Source organism: Macrotis lagotis, chromosome 1, assembly GCF_037893015.1.
Source record: "Macrotis lagotis isolate mMagLag1 chromosome 1, bilby.v1.9.chrom.fasta, whole genome shotgun sequence".
NCBI classification, from domain to species: Eukaryota; Metazoa; Chordata; class Mammalia; order Peramelemorphia; family Peramelidae; genus Macrotis; species Macrotis lagotis.
Genome location: NC_133658.1, coordinates 181,355,704 through 181,379,371, shown reverse-complemented (window position 1 = coordinate 181,379,371; position 23,668 = coordinate 181,355,704). Strand labels below are relative to the sequence as shown.

Here is a 23,668-nt window from a genome sequence, read left to right as displayed (position 1 = left end):
TAGTTTAATTTATTAGTTCAATAGTTATTTTTACCTTTTGATTTATTATTTTCTCCATTGATATTCAGAATTTCTAATTTGAGATTTCATTTGGGATTTTTAAATTGGCTCTTTCTCTAGCTTTTTTGGGTATGTGCCCATTTCACTAATCTCCTTATTTTATTCATTTAAGCTTTTAGAGATATAAAATTTCCCCTAATAATATTTGACATTCCTTTTCTAAAAAGGCTGTGACAACAGGGAGTGGTTGTCATGACAAGCACATGAAGTGAACTTAAGTGAAGTGAGGGGAGGCTGTACTAAGTCACCAGCTCTACTTTCTCCTCTAGAGTCATCTGGGTCCAGTGACCAGATATGAATCAGGACTACTGTAGATGGCTGTAGATGCCAGGAATTCAGGGTTAAGTGACTTGCCCAGAGTCACACAGCTAGTGAGAGTCAAGCATCTGACTCAAACTTATTCAAACTCCTGTCCTGATGCCACCTAGCAGCACCCCCCCCCCCCCCAATAACTGCTTTGGCTGTAAAGCACACGTTTGTAAAACACAAGTTTTTGGTATGTCTCCTTATTGTCATTGTCTTGAATGAAATTATTATTTCTATGATTTGTTGTTTGACCTACTCATTATTTAAAATTAGGTTACTTAGTTTCCAACTAATTTTGATTCTATCTCTCCATGGTCCTTTATTGCACATAAATTTTATTGCATCGTGATCTGAAAAGGATGCATTTAATATTTCTCTCTTTATGCATTTGATTATGAGGTCTTTTTTGCCCCAATGAAAGGTCAAATTTTGTATAGGTGCCATGTACCACAGGAAAAAAGATATATTACTTTCTATTCTCATTCAGTTTTCTTCAGAGGTCTATAATCTCTTAACTTTTCTAACATTCTATTTACTTCCTTAACTTCCTTCTTGTTTATTTTTGACTAGATTTATCTAATTCTGAGAGAGGGTGGTTGAGGTCCCCCACCAGTATAATTTTGCTGTTGATGACTTTTTATAACTCATTTAGCTTCTCTTCTAAGAATTTGAATGCCATATTGTTTTGTGTGTACTTGATTAGTACTGAAATTACTTCATTGTTGTGCTAGCTAAATGGTGCAGTGTATAGAATACCAGCCCAGGAGTTGTGAGGACCTGAGTTCAAAGGTGGCCTTAGACAATTAAAAATTAACTAGCCATGTGACCTTAGACAAGTCATTTAACCCCATTGCTTTGCCAGAAAACCCCAAAAAACAAAACAAAAAATGAAATTATTTCATTGTTTATGGTACCTTTTAAGATACCTTTCTTATTCCTTTTAATGAGATCTATTTTTGCAATTTTTTTGTCTGAGACAAGGATTACTACCTCTACTTTTTCACTTCAGATGAAGCATAATATAGTCTGTGCTGGGGACATCAGCTGCCCATTCCCTGTGTCAATGGGAAAGGTCTCTGGGCTGCCTATGCTGGGAAATGCCAGACCCTCTGGGCTGGGAATGCCAGAATCTCCCTGTCTGAGTCAGACTTCTGACCAGCCATGCTAGCTGAATGGGGGCTCTGGGCACCTACACTGGAACTCTCCCAGTCTACCTGCTCCACAGCCTGAACTGCAAAAAGTCTTGCTCTCACAGATGAGGACCTCAGGTTAGTCCCCACCTCACCCTGCCTCCAGTGTGCTGGTTTTCTATTCTCTGCCTTGGGTATGCTCACTCTCTTCCCATGACAGGCCTTGCTAGAAGATGTTCCACTTAATTCTTCTGTGGTTCTGTTGCTCCAAAATCTGTTAAGAGGGAAACCCAGAAGAGTTTAAGAAAATTCCTACCTGCTCTCCACCATTTTTTCCAGAAGTCCTAGTTCTTTCTTGACAAATACAGTTAATCCTTTTTGCAAACCAACCCATTACTGCAGCTCCATCTACAGTAAGGCCACTTAACTTTTCGAATGTAAGCTCAAGTTTTTTCATTGATTAAACAAGTCTCTCACCTCTTGTGTAGTGCCATGCATGACTTTCAATGACAGCACTTCCTGTTGTGTTAAGCTCTACAGTTGTCCCATGAACAGAAATGACTAGTTGGACAGTATTATGTCTGTTGTCTTGTCACAGTCCAGAGAGAAAAATTAGAAATCCCCTGCAGAATCTCTCAGTGTATTTTCAGTATCTTGTGCTAAGTTGTAATCTGATTTGAGATAGTTTTTCAAGACAAACTAATACTTTGAAGCAATTTTATTTGGTCTGGTGCTAATCACTCTGCAGCAACCACCATGTACTCTTTCACAAACTCTTCCTCTACATTGTGGTTAGTTTGCTCATTTCTTAACTCATCTGAATAATATTATTCTCTGTCACAAGGAGGTCTAGTAAAAGTGACTTATACTTTGCTTTTATCCAGACACATTTGACATCCCAACTCATTGAGTTTAACATGTTTTGAGCTGTAATTAGATGTTCCAGATTGGCTTTTTTCTTTACTGCTAATGAATCACTTGCAAACTAGGCACAGAGGTTTGCCTTTGACTCCAACCCCCCCCCCCCCAAAAAAAAAATCATTTGTCCATTTCTCTTGGAAAGAATAATACTCTTCATCAACTTTTCTTTGTGGTTGCCATTTATAGGATGTCACGCACCTTATGCTTTAATAACTACTCAATGGTGTGTTACCTCTTTTCCTTCATAGGATCATATATGACAGTAGTATACAACTACTTGGACAAAAAACATTAAATTACTGAAATTACTTAAACTGATGTAATTTTTTACATATTTTAAAAATAAAACTTTTTTTTCCTGGGCATAGGATCATATTTTTTGTGCCTATGAGATTTTTGTGGGATATAGGTACTGGGGGAAGCTGAGACTAGTGGATCACTTGTTTTAAGGAGATCTAAGCTCCAATAAGGCTAAAACTAATTTAATGTCTGCAATAAGTCCAACAATAGCATGGTGAGCTCCTGGGAGCAACAGGTGACCAGGCTAACCAGGGAGAAATCTCTATTCTTGAATTTATAATTCTGGAACAATTCTTTTCTTAGTATATGAATATAATTATCAGAATCAGTAAGTTTCTCAATGGACACAAGACTTCTAGGATTATTGAAAGTTTTTTAAAAAAGATTTTTTTAAAAACTATTTTAGCTGCCCAGATATTACAAGAAAACCTGAACTAATTTATTCTGATGGTGTTTTTGGTATGACTTTGAATGAAAAAAGCGAATTTCACAAAATAATTACCATTTTCCAATCTTCAGCTCTTCATATTATCTTGTCAATGACAATTGTATTTTCTTTATACCATGTATAGTAGCTGTGTTTTTTCTTGATAAGTCTCACAACTTTTAAGAAGCTGACACCTCACTTTTAGAGTAATCAGTAGCAACTCATTCATTGATTCTATTGAAAATTTTCATGTTCTCAGAGGAATCAATTAAGGTGTTTTGCAGTTTTTGCCATTGTTTTTCCTTTTCAACTGCAGTTTCTTTTATGCTTTGGTGTAGCTGATCCTTGAAACATTTATAAGTATTCCTACAGCAACCAACAGCAGTGTTAATATGTTAATATCTCTAACAAACACTGAGGTGTTTTCTTTAAGAGCTACAAGTTCTACAGATTTCCTTCTAGCTCTATCCTACAAACTTAGAACATCCACAAAACAGAAGCACAATAAATTAGCATGTATATAAGCACAACATCCAACATTTTACAGAGAAGAACCAGATCAAAGTGGGGAAATCAGCTGACTCAAGTTTCATCTTGTCACTTTAAGACACTCAAAACTAGCCTCATTTTGATGAGAAGCAGACTCCTCAATGACCATTCACAAAATATGAAGTTTCACCATAATTATTCACAAAATATGAAGTTTTGACATAATTACTGTTTGCCCCAAATAATTAGCATGACACCATAGATTTTGATTGGGAAGGGACCTTAGGTCATCAGCTAGTATGTATCTAAGAGGATTCTGATTTCATGTCTAGCACTCTATCCTTTATGCCAGTGCAGTCAAACTCATAGAGAAATAAAACCCTACAGGTTGCATATTGATTTAGGAAGCCACAAATTAACATTTTCTGTTTTACTGTATTTTTATTTATTGTTAAATATTAACCAATCATATTTTAACCTGGTTCAAGATACACTAGAGGTTGATAACTTGCCTTTCTGGATGAAGAAGGAACTAAAATCCAAAGATATTAAAGGATTTGATCAAAGTTCTAGAATCCAGGTCTTTTAAGTTGCAGTCATAGGTACTTTCAATCATTCCATTATACTGCTTTGGTCTTAATTTTTTTTTAACTTAATTGTGAATGAACCAATGATTGTTGCCTTCTCCCCTCCCCCAAATAAACCCTAAACCAGCAAATGTTTTCTAGAACTCTGGTATTTGTTATTGTTCATTCATTTAGGTCATGTCCAATTCTGTGTGATCGCATTTAGGGTTTTGGAATAGTTTATCATTTTCTTTTCCAGAACTCAGACATACATTTTTCTAAAGTAGTTAAACTAAAATGGATAATTATTCTTTGAATTGATATTTCATTTTGTTCAAGTAAATGGTTAGGTATGTTCTACAATCCCCATTGCATAGAAAGGCTTAACCAGGACTATAAATTAACAACTAGATCACTTATCTTGTCTTCTAATATTATTTCACTTTCCCCATACTATATATTTTATTTTGTACAGTTTTGCTACTGTAATTCTTATGTCCAAAATAATCCTTAGCACAAGTTCCCACACTAAAATCTGATAAAATCTCCTGATAGAACTATATGCTAGATTTATACCAACATCCACAACTTGTATTTGAATACAGGGTATCAAAAAGTTGTTTTCTTTTGTTTTGCTTTGTTTTTTAGTATGGAAGCCTAACTGGTATCCTCATTCTGCAGTAGGTAAAATCTAGCATATAGCAATCAGATTTCAAATTCCCCGAGAAGTCGTCTTTAGTTATATCTGTTGTCAGGACATGCGTGCTTCTTTTTTGGCTCTTCTGCTAAATATCCCTTTCCTTTCTTCCTGATTTTTCCCAGTAGGATGTAAGTTCCCCAAGAACCATAGCACGTGAGACTCAACTATTCTCCTTTATTTCTCAAAATCTAAGTTCATGTTCATTGTTACCATGACACTATCAATTCTTCTCATCTTCTGCTGTCCTTTTTAACTTTTGCCATCAGTCTTTTCCAACATTAGATACTTAATAAATTTTTTTTGATTTATTGATTTATAGATTCCCCTGTCTTAATTTAAAGAATATATTATTATTATCTCCCTTGGCAACTCTAGATTGAACACACACACACACACACACACACACACACACACACACAAAGATAAAAAATAGGATATAAAAATTCACCCTAGTCTGGAAAAATATTCCCTATTATCCCCTGATTGCATGTCTTAGAGGTGTATTTTATATTTTTTTCATTGTTGGGGGAGAGATTGCAACTGGACTATTTTTATAGCTAAATTATGAAATATTTTTAAAAAAGAAGAGAAGCTTTGATCTAAACTTTTACATCTATTTTTTGCAAATAGGATCTAAGTTCTGGTAAGGAGTCATAGGACAAGTCAACCTGAATATTAAATCTGTTTTACAGATAAAGGTAAAGAGAAAGCATTTGGGTTTGAAATCTTTCCTCTGAAAAATGGCAGTGCAGTAAGCTCCCATATGCAAACTCCTGCACCTGACTGAATCCTGTTGAAGAAATTTAGAAAAAGTCACAGTGAATCATTTATCCAGCCCAATTTATCACAGGGAAATAATCAGTCAAAAAGGTCTGTATACTCTGTGTCAGACTAGAAGCACATTGCATGCAGAATTCTCTAACACCTAGGGAGAAGCTGTGCATCAGGTCAAGAGAACTCCCCAGACCTATACTGGTTCATTGAGATTGGGACAGGTGGGAACTGGCAGCTCTGTCCCCTGCTACTCATGCCACATCGTAGATCTGGGACAGATTGAGAAGAAGATCTAGGAAAGGAACTGGCATATGTAGAGAAGTCCTGTGCTTTGTATGAAGAGAGGAGGGCATTCTCAAGTCAGCAGCATCAGTATTGTGCTTAGGCCTCAGGCACAGGGCAGGCTCATTCTCAGTATCTAGCCCAATCTCCAGAAGAACAATGAGGATAGGAATCCCTCATGAAAGAGGAGCCTACAATTCAGTCACTTTGATCATAACTTTCTAGCTCATCTGTAGGGGCCAAGTCCAGCAACAGCCTACTTCTGAACAAATCCAAACCCAAGTCAGGAACTTGTAAGGAGCTCAGAACAGGGGGCAACAAGCAGAAATCACCGTAGATCAGACCACTTTGGGAACATTGAAAGCTTGCAGATACCTAACCTGATGCTGAGATCTGAGAATAGCATAATATTCTTTTGTAGATCTTGACCTCTTTAAACACCATAATAATTTTTATAAAAAACAGAATAATTAAAAAAAAATTTTTTCTTAACATTTAGCCAAAGATGGAGTTTGAATATATATATATATATATATGTATAGCATATATATATGTGTGTGTGTGTGTGTATATATATATCTAAATTATTTTACTTGACATTGCATTTTATATTTTCCAGATAGGAAATAGTTTGTACATAACTATGTACAACTAGTACAAAAATAATACTAAATAATCTGTTGTTATTTCTGTTGTGTTAATACTCATATTGCTAGATTAATACAATTTTAGATTCCAGAGCCTAGAAATAGGTTATGTAATATATAGGGAAACTTCTCAAAGCCACTGTACTACCTTCATCTAATAAGGAGCAAGAAAGAATATAGTTTCTAGCTTATTTTGTGATCTTTGCTGCACTTATTTCTGTATCTGTTTGTAAGAGAAGTGCTTAAATATTAAAGTTAAATTATAAAAGTTTATAAATATCTTAACTTATAAACATGTTATAAAATTGTTATAACAAATATTTTATTAAATTCAATTACTTTTTAATTTCTAATTATTTAAATTTTTCATTATGGTATTTTCACATGAAGATTAACTTTTAATCACTTATTAGTCTTTAATAATTTAGCTTTCTGCTATTCTATGTAATAACAAAATAAACTTGAAAAAGTTTCTAGACTATCCAAATCACATTTGTTCTTATATTTTGTGTGTTTTAGATTTAAATCATATTGGAATCAATATTGATGGGGTCTAACAAGCTTGTTATTAAGGTAAGTAACATTTAATCTCCTATATAGTGGTTATTTATTACTAATGATACCAAATTCTGTGTCATTTAAACATTAAACTCTACCAGATTCTGTGTCATTTAAAAAACTGAAGTGTAATCTTTAAATCTGTGATATTTGAAGACTTTTCACTATAGGTACCTATTATATGTGATTTCTAACTGGACTAAATAATTATAAGTTAAAAGACCAATTTATTTGCTTTTCGTTAGATATGAGATTAATTCTTTGCTCTTTTCCACATGACTCTTAGGCCTCTTGCTTCTAAACCTCTATCTTCCTCCTGGGTCTTTATTGGTTTGTATTGGGGACATCTGAGGCTTAAAACCTTTAAAAATATTTTCAGTGATCTCCAGTCCTGAGAGACACTAGAACAATGAGACTGGACCTCTTTTGCATACCCTGACTTCTTATTTGAAGCAAGAGCTATGGCAGAATAATTTGATAAAACTAATTCTATTTTCCAGTTCCATTTGAAGTGAAAAAAATGAAATTCCAAATGGAAACTATGTCCCTGTTAGATGGTTAGGAACAAATACAGATCTTCCATTAGTCTGAAAATGTTCCTCTTGGACTAAATGGACTGAATTTCAAACTGAATATCTTAGAATCATCTCAAGCTCAACATTTCTAAAATGAACTTATTATCATTTTTTCCCCAAATCTTTCCCCTTTCCAAACATATTTATTTATTTCAAGACAGTGTCAATCTTCTAGTGTCTCAAGTTCATAATCTCCAAATTGTTCTGAACTTATCCTTCTTGATCCACAGAGCCAATTATTTACCAGATCTTACTGTTTCTACCCCAACAAGACTCCCTCACATCTGATTCCTCTCTACACACACACACACACACACACACACACACACACACACACTGCCTTAATTCAGGCTCTTATTCTCTCTTTTATGGATTATTACAACAATTTGGTCTTCCTGATCCAAGTCTCTTCTCCACCCCCAACCCATGCTAACTACTACTGTCAAAGTAATTTTTGTTAAGAGTATCCACAGGGTTGGGGTTGGAGGGGTGGCAGCGAAGGGGCCCTGGCTCCTGGCAGCAGAAGCAGTTTCCTTATCTGCCACCCCAGGGATTACCAAGCACAATTTGGAAGATCAGCAGGAAGACCTCTGCCAGAGTGAGCATGAAGCCCAGGCCAGCGTGGCCCTCCTCAGCAAGACTGCAGCCCTCATCACAGCCCAGATGCCAAGAAATGTAAGCAGGCCTATGGAGCAGCCCAGAAGGAGCCACCTGGCAGCTGCTCCCTAAGTGCTCAGCCCACAGGACTCTGGGGCTTTGACCACATTCAGACCCTGGTCGCAGTCTGGGGCCCCAGAGGGGTGAGTTTGTGGCCATTCAGCAGACCAGGAGAGCAGTCAGAGCCTCACATACTGAGGTCTTTGTGAGTGTGTCCCAATAATACTCAAAAGTTCAGGAAGCACCCCAAAACTAGGCCCAGGCTGGGGACATGAATAAACAGGAAAAAAAAGGAACCTGACCATAGACAATTACTTTGGTTCAAAATACACAATCTAAAGATGAGAAAGTTCAAGCTTCTACATCTAAAGACTCCAAGAAATATAGAAGTTGGACTCAGGCTATGACAGAGCTCAGAAAAGATTTTGAAAATCAAGTAAGGGAGGTAGAAGAAAAATTGGGAAAAGAAATGAGAGAGATGCAGGAAACGAAGTCAGCAGCTTAGTCGAGGAGGTCCAAAAAAAAATGCTGAAGAAAATGACATATTAAAAACCAGTTTAGGTCAAATGGATAAAATAGTTCAAAAAGTTACTGAGGAGAAGAATGCTTTAAAAAGCAGAATTGACCACATGGAAAAGGAGATAAGAAAGCTCTCTGAGGAAAAGAAATCTTTCAGATATAGAATGGAGCTAAAGGCAGCTGATGACTGTGAGAAATCAAGACATAATAATTCAACACCAAAGGAGTGAAAAAGTATAAGAAAATGAGAAACAGCTCATTGAAAAAAACAACTGACCTGGAAGACAGATCCAGAAAAGATAATTTAAAAATTATTGGGCTACCTGAAATTCATGATCAAATTTTCCTGATAGCCTAGAATCAGAGGGTTAAATAGAAATTGAGAGAATCCACAGATCTCCTCCAGAAAGAGATCCAAAAAATCCCCATCATTTAGGAATATTATAGCCAAGTTCCAGAACTTCCAAATCAAAGAAAAAATATTACAAGCAGCCAGAAGGACACAATTCAAATGTCATGGAGCTACAGTCACGATTACCCAGGGCTTAGCAGCATCCACATTAAGTGCTCATAGGGCTTCGAATATAATATTCCAGAAGGTAAAAGAACTTGGAATACAACTGAGAATCAACTACCCAGCAAAACTGAACGTCCTCTTTCAGGGGAAAAGATGGACATTCAATGAATCAGGGTAATTTCAAATGTTCCTATTGAAACAACCAGCACATAACAGAAAGTTTGATCTTCAAGTACAGGACTTAGGTGAAGCATAGAGAAAATGGACAAAAAGGGTAAACTATGAGGGATTTAATGATGATGAACTGTGTGTTTTCCTGCATGGAAAGATAATACTTATAATTCTTTTATGAACCTTCTCATTCAGTAGAGGAGGTAGAAGGAGCTTTTATAGATGAGGCACAGTAGAGAGCTGAATTTGAAGATATAGCATATTGTAAAATTTGAGTCAGTGGGTGGAAGGGAAATGACTGGGTGTAAGAGAAAGGAGAGGTGGAATAAGCTAAAATATTTCATGTAATTTCATGTAGCTTTTGCAATGGTATGGAAGGGGGGAAGGCGAGGGTTAGTGAGGGAGCCTTCATTCTTATTGGAAATGGCTCAGAGAGGAAACAGCATACACACTCAATAGAGTAGAGACATCTAGAAGAAAAAGGAAAGAAGGGGGATGGCAGAGGGGAGGAGTGATGTGGGTGATAGAGGATAGGGTGGATCATGGGAGAGGTTAGTCATATATAACACATTTTCTTTTTACTTTTTGCAAAGTGGTGGGATTGGGTGGTCTGTCCAGGACCACTGGGCTGGGTGGTTGCTGGGTCTCTGGGGTGGGATGTAGGCTTGAGGTCTATTGGCCCCAGGGCCAGTACTCTGCTGTGCCACTTGGCTGCCCCAAAGCACATTTTTGAAGAGGGACAGAGTGAAAGGAATGAGAAAATATAATAGATGGTAGTGGGGAGGAATGGATGGAGGGAATTACAATCAGCAACAGCAAAATGTTTTTAAAAGAGAGTATATCTGGGGGCAGATGGGTGGTGCATTGCATCAAGCACTAGCCCTGGAGTCAAGAGGATCTGGGTTCAAATGTGACTGTAGGCAATTACTTAGCTGTATGACCTTGGACAAGTCACTTAACTCCTTTGCCTTGGAAAAACTTTTTTTTAAAAAAAAGAGTATATTTGAATGTGACTTCCCTACCCCATCAATTCTCATGACTTCCTGTTTTTTTTAAATTTTTATGTATTTTAGGCATTGGGATTAAGTGACTTGCCCAAGGTCACACAGCTAGGTAATTATTAAGTGTCTGAGGCGGGATTTGACCTCAGCTCCTCCTGTTTCCAGGGCCAGTGCTCTGTTCATCATGCCTCCTAGCTTCCCCAATTTCCTATTGTTTTTAAAATAAAATTTAAAACATTTCTCTTGAATGTACTTCTCAATCTGACCCCATTCTATCTTTACAACTTTTTTGAATACTACTTCAACTTCCATAGTCTGCAACCCAATTAACTTGGTCCATTTTTTATTCTTCACAATACAGTCCTTGTTCATCTCTTTTCATTGATCTTCCCACATAATGTGGATTGCATACCCCTCCATATAGCAGAAGTGTTCCTCCATTTTTTAAGGTGCTACTTAACCACTATCTTCTGTCTAAAACTTCCTGATTCCTATTGATTGCTAGTATCCTTCCTCTCAAACTACATTCTGTTTAAATAATTTGTATGTATGTATATTTTTCACTTTATAATTATGCTTTGTGTCTGTGTATGTATATATATATATATTTATATATATATATATATTTATATGCATATGTACATGCCCACATATGTTCTGTGCTCCATTAGAATGTAAACTCATTGCAAAGAGAGACTGCCAGTATTGTACCTACCTTTGAAGAGAAAGTTCTTATCTACAAATAAGTACACACTTTCTTTTACATGTGAAAATCTGCATTAGGTGTTTTGAAATTTCTATTTCAATAGAATATATAATTATTGATAATTCTAAAATTTTGGATTAAAAATAATCTTTTCTGGTAAAATGTTATCTATCTCTATTTTTAGTTAGTTTCTACTTCTTTTTTTAGATTAGTTAGATATTCAAGTTCTGGTTGATTGAAATGACACTATGTTGAAAAGATCTATTCCAAGAATTATTCCTCTAGGCTAGAAAGTTCCTTTTTTTCCTTCTTTCCATTATGGATGGGAAAATTTGTTTTATGAAGGTCTGATTACTTAAAATATGTTCTTGATTGACCAGTTTGTATAAACCCAGAAATATTGTAGATACTGACTTTGTGAGAGCTTGACCTATATTTAAAAAAGAAATCTGATTTCTCTGCAATATGAATCTGTCTGTGTTCTTCTGCAGGAGAAGAGAACTAATAGTATGATCCTTTTATTTCATCTTTCCACCTCTACTATTCTACTGTCTTTTAAATTTTCCCTCAGCAGAGTCTCATATTTAAGTTGTGGAAATTTTAGTTCTCTGTGAAATTTCTCTAGTCTCGTTGTTTTTACTTTGTTTTGTTTCCACTCATTCCCTTCACACTATTCTTTTATCAATGTAAAGATTTGATTTTCTACCCTGGATTTGTTAATTTAAAGTCTTTTTTTCTTTTGGCCTTTTCTTTAATGGGATTTCAAGACCAGAGGATTTGTTAATAAGTGTCTAAATCTACTGGTGACAATTCTGTGTATTTTCACTCAGTTTTGAGTGTCCCAAAATTCATAGTGCAGTGTTTAAGTTATTAAACTTGTATATTGCCAGGACTGTTCTACATTGCAAACAAAGAATTATGAAGGAGAAATGGAGTAAAAGCTAATCACATGAAAGTAAAAACTTGCAGCCACCTGAGGTCACCAGTTATCTCTCTAGTGCTTAATTCATCCTTCATTCTTTGTGATGTCTCTATGGTGCCTAACACTGTTGGACTACTTTTTTGGCTATATCTCCTCCTTAGGTTTCCAAGACAGTTTTTCCATGATACTCTTTAACTTGTCTGAACCTTCTCAGTCTCTTTAGCAAGGTCTCATTCACTTTTAACAACTTATTTGTAGATACACCTAGGGGTTTGTCTTGGGCCCTCTTTTACACTGTTTCTGTGATTCCCATTAGCTTCAGTGTATTCAAGTATAATTTCTATGCAGATCACTCTGAAAGCTATAGACTGTATCTAGCCCTGATTTCTCTCCTGAGCTCTACCTCTCTCCTGAATTCTAGCTTGATATATCTTTCTCCTGAAGTCTAGCTCCATATCTCCAGTTGCTTGCTAATCATTTCTATTTGGATGTCTCTATGACATCTCAAAGTTCACACATCCAAAACAACTGAATATCTTTTTTTCCTAAACCCATTCTTTATTTTAAACTTATTATTTCTGTTGAATACACCACTACCATTCCAGTTAACAAGGTTTACTTCCTAAGAATTATTAACTTTTCACTCTGACAAACCCTTAGGTAGTCAGTTGTCAAGTATTACCATCTCAACAATTCTTGAATCTTTCCTTTTCTTTTCACTCACGCAGCTTTCTCCGATTCAGGGCTTTAAGAAACTTTGGTAGATAGCTCTGAGGTGGCAAAATGATTTAAAATTATAGTGAGTAGAAAAATCATTAGTACTTGTTATTTTTTTCTTTTATTCATTGACTTTCATCAGTTATTTAGATTGACTTTATTAGATTTTGTTCATTTGAAGCATTTGGAGCATAATTGGAGCATTGACTTATTGTTTAGTAAAACTAATCTGAGAATTAATGAATTCACATTTATAAAATTCATAGGAATTATTCCATCTAATTATTCTAACATTCTGTATTCACTGTGAAGTGAATATTATATTATTGTATATATTCATATATTGTATATATTATTGTATATATTTTATTATATTTTATAATATTCTGTATTCACTGTAAAGTGAATATTATATTATTATCTATAATTGGAAAATTGAATATTATATGTATCAAATATAATTTTATAATCATTTACATTTGAGCAATGTCTTATTATGTTGAACTGAACTATTCCAGGGGAATGAGTAACAAATTAAAGAAATATATTTGAATTGTGTAATTTGTTGTGTTTTGATCATTAAATGGCACTAATCTTTGATTTCTTGTACCTTTCCTAGTACCTTTCATTTCTGTATTTACTCCAATTATTTCATTTTTCTCACTGTTTAACTAATTAGCAGGGGGTGGAGGAAACAGCTGACAATTAGATTTATCCAAAGTAGAATGGGTTACTTAGGTAGATATAGGGTGCATCAAATATTGAATAAACATTTGTCAAGATTTTGTGAATAAATCCTTCATGAAGAATCCTTAAAGAAAGATTTTTGTGAGAATATGAAGGTGAACTCATACTAGAATCACAAATCTAATGATAAATTTCATCCTTTTTTCTCTTCTCTTTTTCTCAAGTTCTTTGAGGGCAATAATGGATTTTCTACTTTTAACCTAAGAATAATTTTTTATATAAATATTTTATTTGTTTTCCAATTGTGTTTTCTACAATAGTAGTTTATACCAATAATTTTTTGCAAGGTTTTAAATTTACAATTCCCCCCCCCTCCCTCCCTTCCCTCCCTTCCTTCCCCCAACTGAAGGCAGTGTGATAGTTTTTACATGTTTCCATGATAATGCATATATCAAAATTGAATGTATTGAGAGAAAAAAACATATTCTTAAGGAAGAAAGAAAATATTAGAGATAGCAAAATTATGTAATACATAAAATGACTTTTAAAAATTGAAGATAATAATTTTTGGTCTTCATTTAAACTCCACAGTTCTTTCTATGGATACAGACGACATTTTCCATCATGGATCCCCTAAAATTATCCCTGATTATTGCACTGATGGAGTGAGCAAGTCCATCAAAGTTGATCATCACCCCATGTTGTTGTCAGGGTGGCTCTTCTCACCTCACTCAACATCAAGTCTTTCCAGGCTTCTTTGAAATCCCTCCTGATTTCCAATAGAACAATAATGTTCCATTACATACATATAACACAACTTTTTAGCCATTCTCCAATTGATGGACATCCCCTTGGTTTCCAGTTGTCACCACAATCAGAGCTGCTGTGAATATTTTTGTATATGTGGGATTTTTACCCTTTTTCATGATCTCTTCTGGGTAGAGATCCATTGGTATTTCTGGATCAAAGGGTATGCACATTTTTATTGCCCTTTGGGCATAATTCCAAATTGTTCTCCAGAAAGGTTGGTTCAGTTCAGCTCCACTAACAATACATTAGTGTCCCAGATTTTCCACATCCTCTTCAACATTGATCATTAGCCTTTCTGATCATATTGACCAATCTGAGGGATGTGAGGGGGTACCTCAAAGATGCTTTCATTTGCATTTCTCTAATCAGTAATGACTTAGAGCAATTTTTGATATGATCATAGATAGCTTTGATTTCCATGTCTGAAAATTGCCTTTGTATCATTTGGCCATTTGTCAATTGGGGAATGGCTTGTTTTTTTTTCATAAATTTGACTCAGTTCTCCATATATTTTAGAAATGAGTACTTTATCAGAAGCACTAGTTGTAAAAATTGTTTCCCAATTTACTACATTTCTTTTGATCTTGGTTAAGAGTGGTGTTTTTATGCAAAAAGATTTTTAATTTTATGTATTCAAAATTATCCAATTTGTTTTTTAATGTTTTTTATATCACTTCTTTGGTCATAAACTGCTTCCCTTTCCTTAGATCTGACAGATAAACTATTCCTTGTTCTTCTAATTTACTTATAATATAGCCTTTTATGTCTAATTCCTTCATCCATTTTGATCTTATCTTGGTATAGGGTGTGAGATGTTGGCCTAATCGTAGTTTCTGCCATGCTCTTCCAGTTTTCCCAGCAGTTTTTATCGGAGTGAGTTCTGATCCCAGAAGCTGGACTCTTGGATTTATCAAACAGCAGATTATATATTCATTTCCTGCTGTCTCTTTTGCCCCTAATTTATTCCACTGATTCACCACTTCAGTTTTGATGACTGATGCTTTATAATATAATTTGAGATCTGGTCATGCTAAGCTGCCTTCCTTTGCAGTTTTTTCATTAATTTTTGACCTTTTGTTGCTCCTTTGCAGTTTTTTCTTTTATTCTTGATCTTTTATTGCTCCAGATGAATTTTATTACAATTTTTTTAGCTTGCTGAAGTAATTTTTTAGAGGCTTGATTGACATGGCCCTAAATAAGTAGTTTAATTTAGGTTGAATTGACATTTTTATTATATTAACTCAGCTTATCCATAAGCAGTTGATATTTGCCCAATTATTTAGATCTGATTTTATTTGTGTAAAGTGTTTTATACTTTTTTTCATAGAGTTTCTGAGTCTGCCTTGGCAGGTAGACTCCCAAGGTTTTATGTTGTCTGATATTATTTTAAATGGGATTTCTCTTTCTAACTCTTGTTATTGTATCTTGTTGGTAATATATATATATATAAATGTTGAAGATTTATGTGGTTTTATTTTATATCCTGTGACTTTGCTAAAGTTGCTAATTGTTTCCAGTAGTTTCTTAGATGATTTTGTAGGGTTGTCTAGGTATACTATCATGTCATCTTCAAAGAGTGAGAGTTTTATTTCTTCATACTTCTAATTTCTTCAATTTATTTTTATTCTCTTATTGCTGAAGCCAACATTTATAATACAATATTGAATAGTAGTAGTGATAAGGGGCATCCTATTGAGAATGGTTCTAGCTTATCTCAATTGCATATAATGTTTGTTGATGTTTTCATATAGATACTGCTTATCATTTTACAGAACAATTCATTTATTCCTAATGGGTGCTATATTTTGTTAAAGGCTTTTTCAGTATCTATTGAGATAATCATATGATTTCTTTCAGATTTGTTATTGTTTTAGTCAATGATGTTGACAGTTTTCCTAATATTGAACCAACCCTGCATTCCTGGAATAAATCCTGCTTGGTCACAGTGTATTATCCTAGTAATAACTTGCTGCAATCACTTTGCTAATATTTTATTTAAGATTTTTGCATTCATATTCATTAGGGAAATTTTTTGACTCTATTTTGAACTCTTTCTGGTTTAGGTATCAGCATCTTTTTGGTGTCATAGAAGGAATTAGGCCGAGTTCCATCTTTACCTCTTTTTCCAAATAGTTTATATCAAATTGGGACCAATTGTTCCTTGAATGTTTGATAGAATTCATTTGTGAATTCACCAGGTCTTGGAGTCTTTTTTCTTAGGGAGTTCAATAATGGCTTGTTGAATTTCTTTTTGAGATAGGGTTATATAGGTATTTAATTTCCTCATCATTTAACCTGAGCATTTATATTTTTTAAAATATTCATTCATTTCACTTAGATTATAAAATTTATTGGCATACAGCTGGACAAAATAGTTCCAAGTTATTACTTTAATTTCCTCCTCATTTGTGGTATGCTCACCTTCTTCATTTTTCAAACTAGTAATTTGGTTTTCTTCTTCATTTTTTTAATCAAACTAAGAAAAGGTTTATCTATTTTATTGGGGTTTTCCCCCCCATAAAACCAACTCTTGGTTTTATTTATTAACTCAATAGTTCTTGCTTTTGATTTTATTAATTTATTCTTTAATTTTAGAATTTCTAATTTGGTATTTAATTGAAGATTTTAAATTTGCTCATTCTCTAACTTATTTAGTTGCATGCTAAGTTCATTGATTTCCTTTTTCTCTATTTTGTTCAAGTAAGCATTTACAGATATAACATATTCCTTTGCAACTGCCTTGGCAGTATCCCATAAGTTTTGGTATGTTGTTTTGTTTTTGTCATTATCTAGGATGAAATCATTAATTCTTTCTATAATTTATTTTATTCTCTCTTTCTTTAAAATCAAATTATTTGGTTTCCAATTAATTTTAGGTTTATCACTCCATAGCCCATTATTACAAGTGATTTTTATTGCATCATGGTCAGAAAAAGGATGCAGTCATTATTTCTGCCTTTCTGCATTTGATTATAGGTTTTTGTGCCCTAGTACATGGTCAATTTTTGTGCCATGTCCTGCAGAAAAAAAGGTTTATTCTTTTCTATCCCCATTCAGTTTTCTCCAAAGGTCTATTATGTCTGTTTTCCAACATTCTATTTACCTTCTTAATTTCTTGTTTATTTTATTGTCAGATGTATCTAATTCTGAGAGAGGGAGACCAAGGTCTCCTACCAGTTAGAGTCTTGCTGCCTATGTCTTCCTGTAACTTGTTCAACTTCTCTAAGAATTTGGATGCCATGCTGCTTGATGCATACATGTGAATTCATTGTCTATGATACTTTTTAGGAGGATATAGTTTCCTTCCTTATCTCTTTTAATGAGATTTATTTTTGTAGCTGCTTTGGCCGAGATAAGGATTCCTACTTCTACCTATTTCACTTCAGCTGAAGCATAATATACTCTGCTCCCACCTTTTATCTTTACTCTGTATGCATGTCTGTACTTCAAATTTGTTTCTTGTTAGCCCATATCATAGGTTTCTTTTTTTTAATTCACTCTGCTATCTTCTATTTAGTTTTAGAATGTCTTCTATTTTGTTAAATGACCATCTTTTCCTCTGGAGAGAAGGCTCAGTTTTGCTGGATAGTGAATTCTTCGCTTCATTCCAAGCTCCCTTGCTCTTTGAAATATCATATTCCTGGCCCTTTGATCCATCAATTTTGTTGTTTTGCTGTTTTGTTTTTTTAGGTTTTTGCAAGGAAAATGGGGTTAAGTGGCTTGCCCAAGGCCACACAGCTAGGTAATTATTGAGTGTCTGAGACGAAATTTGAACCCAGGTACTCCTGACTCCAAGGCCAGTGCTTTATCCACTACGCCACATAGCAGCCCCGATCCATCAATTTTGATGCAGCCAGGTCCTGTGTAAACCTGACTGTGGCTCCTTGGTATTTAAATTGTTTCTTTCTGGCCATTTGCAGGATTTTCTACTTGATCTGATGGTTCTGGAGTTTGGCCACAATATTCTTTGATGTCTTCATTTTAGGGTCCCATTCAGGAGGGGATTGATGTATTCTTCCAATGATTAGTTTGCTCTCTTGTTCCAGGATATCAGGGCAGTTCTCCTTCACTATATCCTGAAGTGTGGAATCCAGGCTTTTTTTTTCTCTTCAAGTTGTTCAGGAAGTCTTGTGATTCTTGAATTGTCTCTTCTGGATCTATTTTCTAGGTCTGTTGTTTTACTGATGAGATACTTCACATTTTGTTCTATTTTTTAGTTTTCTTTTTTTCATTTTGTTTAATTGATTCTTGGTGTCTCATGAACTCATTAGTTTACACAGATTCCAGTCTTTTCTTTTAGAGAAGATTTTTCTTCATTTACTTTTTGTATCCCCTTTTCCAATTGTCCATTTCTATTTTTGAAGTTTTCCATTTGTCCAGTTGTGAGTAGTGTTTTTGAATTATTTTATTTTTGAACTTATCCAATTGTATTTTCAGAGGATTTGTTTTCTTGTTGTAAGATGTTAATTTTTTCTTGCATTTCTTTTCCCAATTTTTCTATTTGCTTTTTAAATTTCTTTCTGATCTCCTTGAAAAAGTCGTTCTGCCTGGAAACCAATTCATTTTGTCCTCTGAAGCACTAGTCCTCTCTGTGTTAGGATCTTTGCTTCAAGATAACATTCAATGGATCCCTCTTTACACTGGCCTTTCTTTATTTTGGGTCCTTTCCCTCAAGACTTGTGCTGGTGAAGGTTCACAGACCTTCGGTGTTGAGATTCCTAGAGGCTTTGCCCACTTTAGGGGTTATTAAGTGGGTTATCCTGTAGGGAATGCCACAAGCTTTCTCTGACTTGTCTGTGAGTTGATTAGTGGCCCAATCCCTTGGCCTGGGGAATGGGGGGAGGGGAACAATGACAGGATCTTGGCTGTCCTTGAACAATGTGGACTGGGCCTTCAGGCTGAATAGTTAATGTACTTAATCTGTATTTATTGCTGGGGGGGAGATCTATGGACCGTACCTGAGCCTCAGAGCAAGGTGCAAACCCCAGGGAGAGGTTGTTTGTTCTGGAGAAAGTTTCATTCTCCCACAGGAATAGGGAGGGAGGGGATTCGCTGGAAACACAATGACTCATGACTCTGTTCTTCCAGACCAGCAAATCTGTCCAGATAGATATCTGGGCTGCCTCTCTGGAGTTCTCCCGCCTACCACACTCACAGCAAAGGCTTCTACCTCTGTTCTTTGGCTTTCTGCTTTGTGCCTCTGGCTCACCCACACTCCCCTGGGTCAGACTTTGTTGGTAGATGTTCTTCCCTTCTATTCTTCTCTGGGTTCTATGATTCCAAAATTTGTTAAGAGATTTGATTCATGTTAGTTCTGAGGGAAAGCCAGGAGAGTTTAAAACAGTGCCCAGCCTCTCTCCACCATCTTGGTCAGAAGTCAGTGTAAGAATAATCAAGATAGGTACTCAGTACCCAATTCATAGACTTATAGTAAGTCTATAGTAAGAGTGAGGTTTAGTACTTAATCTCTCATTTCTTTGCTGGTAGAAAATATAGAAATGTTTCCTTTGACCCAGAGGTTCTAGTACTAGAATGATATTCCAAAGTACAAAGTAAATGTAAGAGGACCCTTAAGTTCATAAATCTTCTATATCTGCTTTTTAAATTTTTTTTTATGTTTTTGCAAGGCGATGGGGTTAAGTGGCTTTCCCAAGGCCACACAGCTAGGTAATTATTAAGTGTCTGAGGCCGGATTTGAACTTAGGCACTCCTGACTCCCGGGCTGGTGTTCTATCCACTGCACCACCTAGCTGCCCCTATATCTGCTTGTTATAAGTGTTAAAGAACTTAAAATTAAAATGTTGCCCATCAGTTGGGCAATATCAACAACAATAATAATAGCAGCTAGTGTTTATATAAAGCTTTAAAGTTTGTAAAGTAGTTCATAATTATCTTATTTTATGCTTAGAATCCTGATAAGTAGAAGAAAAGCAAGAAAAAAATGTCATTGGAGAATTTTTTTCTTTAATTCTTCAGTGAATAAAACAGGTCTATAAGAAATAAAAACAGTACAGCCTTGAAACAACATGTTGAATATGTTATATTCTTGGAAGGAGAAACATATCTGTGGTGCAGATTGCCAGCTGCTTGTGCAATCCTCTTTTTCTGTTCTGCTTTGTGTATGAAAAACATTTTATTTAATGTTAATTTCAGAATATTAAAATAGAGTTGTAAAAAAGAATAAAAAAGAATAAAAGTTGTTATTATGTTTTTTCCTGAAATACAATTTTTTTTCAGGTCAATCACTTTAGTTAGAATGTGGTTAAGAAATCCTACTTGAATCCTTACAATATAGGAATAATTTAGAATAATTTATATTGTAGAATAATTTAATTTTTCTTTTTTTTTTTTCCAATAGAATTTGAAACTTCTGCTTTGATTATTTTCCTGTTGAGGTTTTTTTTATTCATTTTGATTATTTGGTCCAGATCCATAATTTCATCAGCATGAGAAAACTCCCTTTACCAGTGCAGACTGATACTTTTTCAGCTACTTAGTCTTCTAAGTTTTGACTGAGGAAACAGAAGGTTAAGTGATTTTACGTGAATCATTTAATGTGACCAAAGGTAGGTCTTGAACTCTTTCTCACTTTGAAGCTCAGTGACTGCTTCTTAGTATACTACAGTGATCTCAGTAACTAAATAACATAAAATTCCTAAAGGATACTTTATTACTTTATAAGAATATATAAGTTAAATTCTTTCTGTTTGTCAGTAGTTGAACAATTTCAGTAGAGGGCATCATTGTCCTATTTATACAGAATACCTTTCATTTCTTTTGTCATATATTCTGATCAAAGAAGATTAGTGAAACAGGTTCTCTATAAAAATTTTGACTCACAATATTATTATCAAACACTAAGTGCCTTTGCTATATTGCCTGCTGGGCACTTTTTCTTTTGTATACATGAATATTTCTAACAGCAACCCTTGGAGTGCATTTATATTGATTTTATGATATAGTAGTCTTTAATGTGATGTAGCATTCCCCTGAAAGGGGTAAATAAAAATTCTGTAAGCATTATGTGAACACATGAAATAATCTACTGAACATTTACTATAAATAACACTTCATTTAAATTGGTATCAAGAATTGCAGATACTTTTGATGACACATTGCTAAGATATGAGAAGTTTGACAGGTGCTTTCTGATTTTTGTCTAGCCTTCCAAGTAGAGTGTAATTGAGGGAATACTTTACTTCAATAAACATTTACTAAAGAGGAAGGCTTTAAGCACTTACTAGGTGCCAAGCATTGTGCAGAAGCACTTTTCAGTTGTTATTTCATTTGAACCTTACAGCAACACTGTGAGGTAGCTATTATGCTGGTTTTATACTTGAGGAAATTGGGGCAGATCACTATCTATTGAGTGCTTTGCTCCAAGACTTAGGTCTTTCTTATTTCAGGCCCACTCTATCCACTGTGCAACTTACTTAGATAGTGGGTATGGGAAAGTTTGTGAATCTGTGTGTGTGTGTGTGTGTGTGTGTTGGGGAGGGGGTTATATGCACAACTAGAAGAGGACAGAAGGAAAAGCAGAAAGAAATGACAATGAATACAACAAAAAGTACAACTTTTAAAGCCACTAGTTAAACTTATTATATACTTAAAAGGAAAAAAAGTTAAATATAATAGATTTTCATTTCTTTGTTCAGTTCTCTTTTTCTTTTCTACAGTGTATATAGCAATGCCGTTTTATTTTGTTTTTCTTAAGGACAGAGTAAAAAAATACAAAAAGAGACAGAGAGAGCATTAGCTGCTCTCTATAAATTCAAGTAACCAAGACCTAGTAAACTATAATACCATGATGTTCGAAGAATGGACAAATGGAACCTCTTTCAGTGATCTCCATATTCTTGTTGAAAATAGGGGAGGTGACTCAGAATTAGAGAAGAGCAAATGTCTTATAGTTCTACAGGCCAGTACATTTGACTTCCAATTTCTGACAGAATGATAGAACAGTTAATAAAGTTATAGGTAGTGAACAGCTGACGCTTGGAAAAAAAAGCTAGTATGACCTTCAAGATGGGTCATACCAGATACTCACACTTAATTTTTTGACAGAATTACAAAAGTAATAGACCATTTACCAATGTGCTATTACAGGCAGCTAGTATACTCCCATAATCAGTCTTCTTGTTTATCTTGAAGTATAAATTCTGTCATTTTTTTTCCTTTTCTCTGTCCATTCTGAATATTATTTTCTTATTCAGAGAAAACAGAAAAGGCAAAATTAAGGGACTGGTTCTCTATAAACCACATCTGTTACCTTTGACTACTCTTTTACTGAAATTTTTGTTATTTTTGTTTTCAAATTTTCATTTTTGAGAACATCCCATCACTCTTGAACTGATTTTGGATTCTATTCTCCCCAGAATTCTCCTCTGTACCCAGCTTTCCTTGCCTCTATCATAAAGTTTAAGATGAAAGTGATTAGTTTCCTCCAGTGTTCCCTTTTCTACTCCAGCATAGTTCTGCTTTATTAATAAGAACCAGAATTCTCTACCTTTTGAAGGATGTCATTTATTATTAATAAGTGAAATCATGAAATGTCTAGCTGCCTATGGTTTTGTTTTGTTTTATGTTTTTTGCAAGGCAAATTGGGTTAAGTGGCTTTCCCAAGGCCACACAGCTAGGTAATTATTAAGTGTCTGAGGACCGGATTTGAACCCAGGTACCCTGACTCCAGGACTGGTACTTTATCCACTGAGCCACCTAGTTGCCCATATTGCCTGTGTTTTTAGCAGTGAGAAAAGACCCCATCATGAATGTGGGTAATTCAAGTTCTTCATCACCATTTCATGCTTCCATGACAGGCTTATGATATATTGAATTTTAAAATAAGTAAAAAGTTAAAAAATAATTCATGAGATTAAAAACAGTTGAAGGGTATTGTAAGAAATGTCATAGACAACATTTGGTTAAGTGTCAGATGATTGCTGTAGACAAATATTACTGGAGTTCAGAAGAAGACAACAATTTTTATGGAGGAAGGATCTGAATTTGTTCTTGAAATATGGGAGGTGGAATGAATGGGAAGGGGAGTGGGAGTGGGAGCCTGAAAAGATAAATTATGGAACTTTATAGAATAAAAGGATTGGGGAACTACTCCTTGAAAGGTTAATTTCTTTATACTTCCATTTTCAATTATTTGTGCAACTTTTGGGAAATCATTTAGCATAACTGACTCAATTTCTTATCTGTAAAATGAGGGGTTTTGGACTAG

The 23,668-nt window shown here is 34.7% G+C and overlaps 1 protein-coding gene across 10 annotated transcripts in view; it reads left to right on the top strand.

Annotated features, from left to right (window-relative positions):
• Window positions 1–23,668, top strand: part of SLX4IP (SLX4 interacting protein) — a 324,925-nt gene that overhangs the window by 32,006 nt on the left and 269,251 nt on the right. For 8 of the 10 annotated variants that reach the window (XR_012473370.1, XR_012473371.1, XR_012473373.1 and 5 more), the window contains one exon: window positions 7,122–7,175. Coding sequence is in view for 5 of the 10 variants with exons in the window: in XM_074209445.1 (XP_074065546.1) it covers window positions 7,149–7,175 (27 nt within the window). In the remaining 5 variants the exon portion in view is untranslated. Of the gene's footprint in view, window positions 1–5,591; window positions 5,770–7,121; window positions 7,176–23,668 lie in introns of all 10 variants that reach the window. The other 2 variants (XR_012473374.1, XM_074209444.1) reach the window with 1 other exon arrangement.